This window comes from Arvicanthis niloticus, unplaced genomic scaffold, assembly GCF_011762505.2.
Source record: "Arvicanthis niloticus isolate mArvNil1 unplaced genomic scaffold, mArvNil1.pat.X pat_scaffold_362_arrow_ctg1, whole genome shotgun sequence".
Classification (NCBI taxonomy): domain Eukaryota; kingdom Metazoa; phylum Chordata; class Mammalia; order Rodentia; family Muridae; genus Arvicanthis; species Arvicanthis niloticus.
In genome coordinates, this window is record NW_023046014.1 from 7,309 (window position 1) to 18,127 (window position 10,819).

The 10,819-nt window shown below is 39.8% G+C and overlaps 3 protein-coding genes across 3 annotated transcripts; 1 reads left to right on the forward strand and 2 right to left on the reverse strand.

Annotated features, from left to right (window-relative positions):
* Window positions 1–233: 233 nt before the first annotated feature.
* LOC117701971 (histone H4) lies at window positions 234–1,104 on the reverse strand. The gene has a single exon (XM_034493372.2). It carries the CDS (start codon window positions 1,053–1,055, stop codon window positions 744–746), a length of 312 nt encoding a protein of 103 aa, XP_034349263.1. The 5' UTR covers window positions 1,056–1,104; the 3' UTR covers window positions 234–743.
* A 1,789-nt stretch (window positions 1,105–2,893) lies between these two features.
* LOC117701964 (histone H2A type 1-B) lies at window positions 2,894–4,755 on the reverse strand. The gene has a single exon (XM_076706343.1). It carries the CDS (start codon window positions 4,746–4,748, stop codon window positions 4,356–4,358), a length of 393 nt encoding a protein of 130 aa, XP_076562458.1. The 5' UTR covers window positions 4,749–4,755; the 3' UTR covers window positions 2,894–4,355.
* Window positions 4,756–4,992: 237 nt separating this feature from the next.
* Window positions 4,993–7,432, forward strand: LOC117701965 (histone H2B type 1-C/E/F/G/I). The gene has a single exon (XM_076706344.1). It carries the CDS (start codon window positions 5,044–5,046, stop codon window positions 5,422–5,424), a length of 381 nt encoding a protein of 126 aa, XP_076562459.1. The 5' UTR covers window positions 4,993–5,043; the 3' UTR covers window positions 5,425–7,432.
* Window positions 7,433–10,819: the final 3,387 nt, after the last annotated feature.

A 10,819-nucleotide genomic window follows, 5' to 3' on the forward strand; every position in this document is an offset into this window, starting at 1 on the left:
ATATGTAAAAAATGTAGAAATGGGTACAACATAACATGAAGAAAACTGCACAACAGACTAAAGGCAGGCCTTTCTATTGATATTTCTGTCGAAGTGTAAAACGTAATACTTTTGTTTTGAATGCATATTCTAACAGTGTATCTTCATGAACTGTAGGACTCTGTCGTTTTGTTTGTTTTTTAAATAATTTTAAGGGTTTTGTTTATGAAAACTCAATTCAGAAATTCTCCCCCAAAAAGTGGCATCCATTTCATTCAGAATTTTATTGCATCCAAAGTAGCTATGTAGTATAAAGAAAGGAGCAACCGCGTTCTTCATAACCTAATATACAAATTACTAATGTAATTATTAAATGGTCTGTGGCAAGGTATGAAATGACTTGAGGGTATGGACACACCATTTCAGAGGGCGGGATTTAGGAGGATGAAATGAATTTGGGAGAGGGTGACTACAGTAATATCAGTAAAAATGTCTAAAAACTCCTACAATAACCATAAGATCTGAATACAAATTGAATTTACACCAGTTGACAGGACTGTACAGCTTTCCTAGTAGTCACTCGAATAACCACATGCAAATTAGGTAAATAAGGACACTCGTCATGATTGGACAACTTCTAACTAGCAATAGTTCAGATTAAATATGGATTGAGATTAACAAATTTTGAAAAAGTGTTAGCTCCTTCTTTAAAGATGTGGTGGTCCTGAAAAGGACCTTTAGCGAAGAGTATTTAGCTGAGCAGCTTAGCCGCCGAAGCCATAGAGGGTGCGGCCCTGGCGCTTGAGCGCGTAGACCACGTCCATGGCGGTGACGGTCTTGCGCTTGGCGTGCTCCGTGTAGGTGACGGCGTCGCGGATCACGTTCTCCAGGAACACCTTCAGCACACCGCGGGTCTCCTCGTAGATGAGGCCGGAGATGCGCTTCACTCCTCCGCGCCGGGCCAGGCGGCGGATGGCGGGCTTGGTGATGCCCTGGATGTTGTCCCGGAGGACTTTGCGGTGGCGCTTGGCGCCGCCTTTTCCGAGCCCTTTGCCTCCCTTACCACGTCCAGACATGACTGCACTCTGAGGAGCTGCCGAGAGCAGATATGCTGACACCGAGCCTGAGCGCCGGCTTTTATAGTGCCTGGGGCGGACCGAAATGAGAACCAGCAGGGAGGAGGCGGGAAGTTGCTCCTGCCGCCGTGGGGGAGGGGAAAACTTAAACCAAAAAAAAAAAAAAAAAAAAAGGCGCCTCTTGTTTCTTGTTTCCCTGTCTGTGCTTCTAGCTCCTCACCCTGTTTTAAGAGTTTGGAGAATCGAGCGCTCAATCAATGCACTGACATTGTACAAACTACAAAAAGCCATGCGGCCGCCTAACAACCCGTTATGCCGTTCAGAGTGGACACTGCAGGCGGCTGCTAAGGTGGTTTGGTGGTCACTGCCTACTTTGTAACATGTAAACCGTGCTGAGTTGTCTTGTGTTCCTTCTCTACAGTGACCACATTTCAAATGATTTCTTTTTTCAGTTAAAATTTTCAAAAACCCGTCTTAATAACTGTACTAGTGAGAACTTGGTTGTTTAAAGTCATTTTTCACATTTAAGTGAATTTTTCTTCTCAAATACTTTCTATTTAATCGACTTTCACCAATATTTCCCAGAAAATATCCAAGTGCATTTGTGAAGTTTGAATAAAATCTTTGAGGCTGGGGGTTCATCTGTGACTGCTATGCACAATACTCTCTGTACAGTACAAGCAAAATGAAAAACACATTTTTATTAAATCTGAAAATTTTTCCACACAACTCCTAAACTAAGAAAATTCATGGAAAGAAGCTATATCTTCAAAGACTAGTTGATTGACGAGAGAGCTACATATATGAGAGGCACATGAATTTAACAGTGAAATTGGAGTGTCAAAAGTCCTGAGGCTGGTTGTCTTTTCTTTGATTACCCTTTATGCTCCTGAATGTGTTTCTCTATATCTGACACTTTGTGACTAATAGAAAAAAAAAATATTTGTAACCGCAACATAGCAGACCAGTAGTTTTCACCAATCTAAATCCCAAGAATGTCATCCGATAGTAGCTGAAATCTATAGAAAAGATTCTCCTGCATTGCTGTAAATGTGTCTCTGATGTGCCCACCAATGTGTTTAAGCCTATCTTTCCTTATGACTTTGTTGTGTAACTTCATAAGCCTCTTTCCATGCTGGAGCATAAAATTTGGAGATACCTCTAGTATTCAGTGTTTCTTATTCCCTTTCAGGTGAGAGATGTGTGGATTGTTTTTGGTTTTTTTGTTTGTTTGTTTGTTTGTTTGTTTGTTTTTTGGGGTTTTTTTTTGTTTGTTTGGTTGGTTGGTTGGTTTGGTTTGGTTTGGTTTGGTTTGGTTTGGTTTGGTTTGGTTTTCTTTCTATCTTTCTGTCTCTATCTGTCTCTGTTTCTCCATCTCTCTGTCTGTCCGGCTCTGTCTGTGTGTCTCTCTGTCTCTCTGTGTGTCTGTCTCTCTGTCTCTCTCTGTGGTAGTGTGTGTGTGTGTGTGTGTGTGTGTGTGTGTGTGTGTGCGCGCGCGTTCAACTATGCAGGGGTGATGACCCAAAGTCAAAGTCAGGGAGGTGGGCAAAGACAAACCATAAAGAATCTTAGGGCTGTATCAGAGAAAGGAAGCACGGTAGAGACTGTCATCTCAGCTCAGTAGAGAAAACAAAGACTATGATGAACACTGGCTTTGGTAAGAGTGTGGATCCCAGAAGAAAGCAAAGGGCTATTTTAGGAATCCAGGTTAAACAATGAGTTCGGCTTGAACCCAAATGCTGGCACTTTTCTCTAGGTGTTCTGGAGGTATGCCCATGTTTCTGCTTTCTCTGAAGAAGGGAAAGTCTCATGAGAAAAAGAAAACCAACAATAAAAAGTGACAAAAGAAGAGTTTTTTATTCTTCTGAGTTTCAAATCTGTCATTTGAATACTGCCAAACATAAAGAGTTGATGATAGAATAACAAACAGGCTGGAAGACCCAACAGGATATATAAGGTTTTTGATTGGTGATCTGATCATGTCTTCAATCAAGTTCCACATGAACAAGGGTGAAGTGTGTGTTGTTCAGTCCATGTAACCGTAGTTAGGTGCAGGACATTAACAGGTATTGGATACTCAACCTGTGGGATGGCAGCGAGACTAAGGCCTTCAATTCTAGTTGCTCTCTGCCCTTTATTTCATTTTTTCAATTCCTGTGTAAATTTGGTGTCTCTGTGCCAGTGCCCGGGACGCCAGAATAGCATGAGTGACACCCACCCCTACCCTGGAAGCTGATGTTATCTAGGAGTTAAACTATAAACCTCTGACAGGACCAGCAATTGTTCTTAACTCAGCCACTTCTCCATCCCCATTGTTTTCAGATAATATATAACTCTAGTTAAACCTTTCTGGAGTTGCTTTCTGCTAATTTCTTCTACTGACTCGGGATAAATAGAAATATACTAAATTGTGTATTCTCCATTACTTTTTAAAGTATACTGGCACCAGAAACCTTTTTTTAATCTTTCTTTTCTTTAACCTCAGCCTCCCTGTGCCATAGTAAGTTTTTACATATACGTTCAATGGTCTTTACAAAAATATTCTTCTGCAATGTAAAACAAAGGCAAAGTTGAAAGAGGTTATAAAACTAAACACATGCCTAAGGTTTATGCCAGGAGCCAAACCCAGGTAACTACCTGCTGTTCTAGAAAGACTAGTCAATACAAGTTTAAGAAAGGATGTTCACAGGTCTCAGGTCCCAGGAACTTAAATAACTTCTGGCATTTCCTGGGAGCCGGTTACAAAGGGATGGTCTAGGGCAATAAGGATATGACAGTGGACAATAAGGATTCAATAGTAGGATAGCCCTAAGCAATGACCCTCGCCCAAACTTCCCGGTTTGCTGTCTTTATAACCTGGCCCCAAAATTAAAGGTTCAGAGCTTGATCAGAACCCAGACTTGCTCATTCTTTGTGCCTCTGGTCCTTTAATTATTTCGCCCCATTCCCTAAGGTCTAGTCGAATCCCTGGGAGCCGGGGCGGGTCTAAAGAAATGATGTTTAAGGGATCCTGTAAATGCTGAGGGGACAAAGGAACAATCCTATTAGCAAACATACACAGTGATCTTTAATACAAGCAAACCTCATGGCTTAAAATGTTAACATAGTAGTTACTGGTCTGTAAATTAGAATCTCACTAGTTTGTATAAATGGCTAACATCACTTCTTTGGAGGCAGTAATTAGAACCAGGTCTGGGTTCACTCCATCCACAGTTAAGAAGCACAGCTCCTCCTAGTGTTTTTGTAAGTGGCTCTGAAAAGAGCCTTTGGTGGTTTCCAAGTGTGCTTTGTGCAAAGGTCTTACTTCCCCTTGGCCTTGTGGTGGCTCTCGGTCTTCTTGGGCAGCAGCACCGCCTGGATGTTGGGCAGGACGCCGCCCTGCGCGATGGTCACGCGGCCCAGCAGCTTGTTGAGCTCCTCGTCGTTGCGGATGGCCAGCTGCAGGTGGCGCGGGATGATGCGCGTCTTCTTGTTGTCGCGGGCCGCGTTGCCCGCCAGCTCCAGGATCTCGGCCGTCAGGTACTCCAGCACGGCCGCCAGGTACACCGGGGCGCCGGCGCCCACCCGCTCCGAGTAGTTGCCCTTGCGGAGCAGGCGGTGCACGCGGCCCACGGGGAACTGCAGGCCGGCCCGGGAGGAGCGGGTCTTGGCCTTGGCGCGAGCCTTGCCACCCTGTTTGCCGCGTCCAGACATGATATAAAGGTAGTAGACAAAGTCAGCTCAGTGAAGAAGACTAAACCTACGCTCGTATTATTTATAGTCACCGCAAGGCGTGAAAAAGTAGCAATTTCATTGGTTAAATACAACCATTTTACTTAGACCAATAACACAGTTGATTTGAAAATCTCTTGCTATGATTGGATACTTAGTGGATGACGATTGCTAACGCGCGATAACTATAGTCACAAGTTAGTTTAAAAGGCAGCCTGTGCAGAGACATTACAATTGTTCCTTTCTTTCCTGTTTGTGATAGTTTGCTGTATCCGACATGCCCGAGCCCGCGAAATCCGCTCCCGCCCCGAAGAAGGGCTCCAAGAAGGCCGTGACTAAGGCGCAGAAGAAGGACGGCAAGAAGCGCAAGCGCAGCCGCAAGGAGAGCTACTCGGTGTACGTGTACAAAGTGCTGAAGCAAGTGCACCCGGACACCGGCATCTCGTCCAAGGCCATGGGCATCATGAATTCGTTCGTGAACGACATCTTCGAGCGCATCGCGGGCGAGGCGTCGCGCCTGGCGCATTACAACAAGCGCTCGACCATCACGTCCCGGGAGATCCAGACGGCCGTGCGCCTGCTGCTGCCCGGGGAGCTGGCCAAGCACGCCGTGTCCGAGGGCACCAAGGCCGTCACCAAGTACACTAGCTCCAAGTGAGTTGTCTTAACTCAAAACAAACCCAAAGGCTCTTTTCAGAGCCACTCACCTTACTGGAAGGGCGTGGCACTTTTTGTGTGACTTTCTTAGAAAGGTTAAGACTAAAGGAATGAATCAATTCAGTAGGCTTGGTGAAATTCATGCCTAGTAAAGAAACCGTTAGTTCCTTTCCACACTATAAATTTAGTCTCTGGAGAAACGTGTACAGATAGCACCTACTACTAACTGCTTTTGGATACAGTTATGTAAGCAAGTCTCATTTTTTTCCTTTGGATTATTATACCAAAAGTTTTACGTGATAGTGGCTTAATTAGCCAGTCACTGCGTTGCGCGGGCAATTTCAAAACTAAGCGCCAGAGATTGGCGTTTGTTTCCCCACAATTCTTTGTGTCCTTTCCTGCTCAGTGTCTACTAGTAGTTTCTGAGACAGAACAAATTTAAAGTCTGAAACCTTTTGTCTGCTGCTTCTGCATTCTCACCTTGTATAATCAAAATGGGCTTTTCAGTTTATGCAATAGCTTAATTGAAGCATTTTAAAATCTTTTTCTGGAATCTACATGAAAAGGCTCTTACAATGCGTTCATTTTGCTCAGTTCTTTTGACGGTACATTTTTATATGATTAGTTTATTCTAGTGACTTCCAGCTGTTCTCATATTTTGAGCACATAAGTACCAGGAGATAGTTTTGCATTTTTTGTTTAGGAGACATGGCATTCTTTCAGACAAACTAGTGGAAATAATTACATGTTCCTTTGGGTTTTTTTGTTTTTTTTTTTGTTTTTTTTATGAACTAATCGGGGTAAATTAACAATGCATGTCATACATGTCATACACAGAAAAAAACAGCTGAAATAAATTAATTTCAGAATCATGTTTCAGGAGGTTCACATACAATATCATTTAATAAAACCAAATTTGTTTTGAAGTTTAGATACTGTGTGATTACAAATTTTAATAATATCGATAAATGAAAATATAAAAATATTATGCAAAGACTACTTAGTGATAAAGATCGGCTCAGGTGATTGGGAAGCACAGAACCTCTGAAATCTTTTTTTGGGAAACAGAAATTTGCTCTTTCGTGTCTGACATAATTTGCTTTATATTTTAGGTGTGTGTTTCCTATGCCATCTTTGTTGTCAGATACTATATGACAGTACAGATACAATAAAGAGGGAAAGAACCTGTGTAAAAATTCTACGCTTCACTAAATTTTTCATAAAGAAAAATTTATGAGAACATAATTCTCTAAGTATTCTTATTCTCTTTTAGTAGGAGGAGGAAGAGAAAGTACTGACAGAGGGCAGTAACAAGGCTCATGGGCTTAGGTTTGGGCCAAAATTTTGTGTGAAAGATCAGCATTAAAAAGGGGAAAGAACTCAGCTTATGTGGGAAGCAGAGTCCAAAGGCTTTGGTCTTAATCATATTATACTGTTACATCACTGATTACAAAATAAACAGTGCATAAGGCACCAAACTATAATGTTAGGGGTTTTTTATTTTTACTATACAAAATAAATAGTTTTTTTTTTTAATGTTACTAATTGAACCTTTTCCCAGAAAATCAATTTGAAAAACATGACACCTTGTCAAAGAAATACTTGCTGGAGTGTGAAGGCAGTAGGCTGCCTAATTATGCAAACATCCTCTTGTTTTAAGGAATGTCTAGCAAATGTATTATCCTGGCATGACATCAATTCAGCAAATCTTCATTTCCCCTTCTCTGTTTAACCATATTTTGTAATATAATGTTGAATACATATGGTCAATGTTGATTTACTTTTTTGATGGTGGGAAAGGTTTTTTGTGTCACACTATTAAAAATAACAAAAACAAGCAAGTAATCAATACAAAGATTCCAGGATAGGAAGAGCTTACAGTCTTAAGTTGATCAAATGGATTTAACATACCCAAAGTCACCAGTAATAAATACCTATCAATAATTTATCACCAAATAGTTCATACAATGGTTGTGCAAATATATAATATCAGACTATAACTTAATATTTCCTGAATCAGACTACCATAAGTTAATTAGTGTTTTCTAACCTTATCCCAAGGGAATAAGGTCTCGTTCCAGTGCAGAGGAGAAACAGAATTGAGTCACATTCCAATCACATCTTAGTGACAAGTGCCTTCGTAAACTAAACATTTGGTCACCTAACATAATCACAGCTGACTCTAAGTCAGTGATTTCAGCATGCAGTATACTATCTCTATGTCTTTGCCTGTTTCAGACGTTTCCTGAGTCAGAATGAAGTCTTAGAATATACAGTATATTTGAATGCTTTGATGTAGGGCTATCCCGGCAGAGGAGGCCATGGTGGTGATGGCAATCATTCCCAACAGGATGACAATAATCAGTCCTTTTCTTCGTTTGATCCAGTATATGAGAAAGCATAGACATGGAAGAAGATTCTTGCCAAGCTCTGTCCATCTGAATGTGCATCCAAACACTAACCTAAGCGCAAAGTACATAAATTCTCTGGGAGTTCAAATTAACAATAGTTCTAGCGTCTAAACATATTTATAAAGAACAACTGAAACAAGACACATATTTTTCAAACTGATTTCAAGTAGATCTTTCACTCATGAACAAATAAGGAAGAGGAATACATGCCATGCTAAGATACATTTTTTTTTTTTTTTTTTTTTTTTTTTTTGGTAAAAGAGAACATAGTCTCATTGTTAATAATATTATTCTAATATTTACTTTTCTAGGCTCAAAAGTTATACAATGCCAATAATAATTTCCAAAGATATTCTTGAGTAGCTCCTCCCTCCATATGGACAGGGGAGGAGATATCCCACCCCCATGTCATAGTAACCCCTCAGACCCATTACTATGGATGGATGGTGGTATTATTATTACAGAACTATCTTAACTCTTTGCCTTTCTGTTTGGTGTGAGCAAAACCTACAGGGCTCCAATCTATGAAACTGCCATAAGAACATGTACTTCTGGTCCTCTACTTTGTTCCCAATGTATCCACTCACTTAACTCTGAGACAGACAACAGGAGTGTGTCGAGGGGGAAAAGGTGGTGAATCAAAGGTAGTAAGTAATGTTTTCTTTAAATCCTTCAGCTACTAAAATGAACAGCTTCCTCTTCCTTTCAATTTTTGTTCCATTTCAAATACAAAATAACCATCCCCTAGATATATTTTACAAACAATGCTCATGTCCAATACAAATATGAAGTATTTCTATTCCTATTTCATATGGTGAATTCAAATTTAAATCCTGTTCATTGGAAAATAAAGACCCTCTACTATCATAGGGTCCTGGAATCCAATTAGAGGCATTAGTGTGGATGGCCTTGCTGGAGGGCCTTCCCCAACACAAGGAGGAGAGCTTGATTTCATCCCAGATTACAAACCATCTTTTTGGCCCGGCAGTGGTGGCACTCGCCTTTAATCCCAGCACTTGGGAGGCAGAGGCAGGTAGATTTCTGAGTTTGAGTCTAGCCTGGTCTACAGAGTGAGTTCCAGGACGGCCAGGGCTACACAGAGAAACCCTGTCTCAAAAAAACAAACAAACAAACAAACAAAAAAAAAAAAACAAAAAAAAAAAAAACAAAACAAAACAAAAAAATCTTTTCACCTGCATTGGCTAATTTTTCCAACTGCCCCCAGGTAGGAAACATACAATCCACTATGAAAGGTAGTGGTTTCAAAATTGTATTAGATGTCTGAGCCGAAGTCAGATAAGCCATTTGGTGAGAAGGCACATCAGAGACACACTGGTCACATGAGGATTTCCCAGTTTCATCTGCCTTTCTAGAAACCAATGATCATCTAAATCTGTGGAAACATAAACATACCCTATTCCCATTTTATAACATTTATTTTTTTTCCATTTCTAAGTTTTCCTCATTATATTAAATAGTTTGTAATATATTACCCTCAACACTGTCTCCAGTAACAGCTGAATTTTAGGGAGAATAAGATCATCATTTTTATAATTCAAAAGTTTTAAAGTAATTACTGAATCTAATATGTTTCTAGAATTAAGGGCCATCTTTCCCCTTTGTTTAACATCTCCTTTAATATTCTATTAGAAGTTTTATGCTGGCCTGTCCTTGAGATTCCTAAGGGATACTCATTGTATGTTTAATATTTCAACAAAGTAAAAGTTCTTTAAGATTCTGTGACCATTCACCATCTTATTTTGTTGAGGAATACTCATAACATTAAAAGCTTTTTAAAAATGTAATATAACTGTTAAAGCCTTTTCATTACTGAATGCAGTGGTCCATTGAAATGCTGAAAATGTATCTAGAGAATTATGTAAATATTGCAGCTTCAAAAATATTAATGTAGATTACATTCAGTTGCTATATCTCATTTGATATATTACCTCTGGGATCATTACCAGAAGGCAATCAAGGCCTATGAAATGTTTGACAAGCTTCACAATTTAAAGTTATTACTTTTACCATTCCTTGAGTTACAGGAAATTTTCTTTGCAACCTTCCCAGTTAATATATGTATCTACTTGAAATTTAGTAGCTTCAGAAAAAAAAAGTACAAGAATATAATTGGTATATATTGATTAAAGAATCTGAGAATTGATTAGCATTGACCATAGAGCCAGGGAGATTGGTGTATGCTCTGATATGCATAATAAAATGTATATTAATGTGATGAATTAGTAGTGGACCACTGTGAAAATGAAAGAAATGTTTCTATATCATCATGATAAGCAAAAAGAGTGTGAATATGCTGAACAGTATATGCTGCATATTGTGAGTCTGTAATTATGTTTAAGGGTTGGGAAAAGATCTGACAAGATTGTAATAATAGCTGGAAACTTGGCCTCTTGCACAGAGAAGTATGGGCTTTGTAAGACTTTAGAAATATCTCTCTTTTTCGTAAGAATATCCAATGTAATTCTTAATGTATTAGCATCAGTATATAAAGTATTTAGAGTATATACAGTACTCAGTCAAAAGGTTCATGCTTAATGATAGTGTAGAGTGAAAAATTATAAAGGCCATTTTATGAAATATGTGTAGATTTTTCGCCTTACAGAACTCGGAACTGAAAATAAGATTTCAGGCCTTCACATTCCAGGTGAAGGACACTTGCTGGATTGCATTCCCCAAGCCTTGCCCAAGGCAGGAAGGCATTCCTGACTACAGATAAAGATGCTACCACCTAGGTGGGGCCATAGCCCTATAGCCAGAAAAAGTAAAGATAGTAATCTGAAATGGCAGGATAGGACACAATAGCATGATGAAAACCACATTTTTGAGAAGAATGAGTGTGCAGAGTGATCTCACATGACTCTAGATCATTTGGGCTAGATTCTCTGAAATGTTCCACTGTTCTTGGTTAACCCTCCCTTGGTCTTCCCAGTGCTATGTTCAAAATTTGTAAAACAACCAATCATG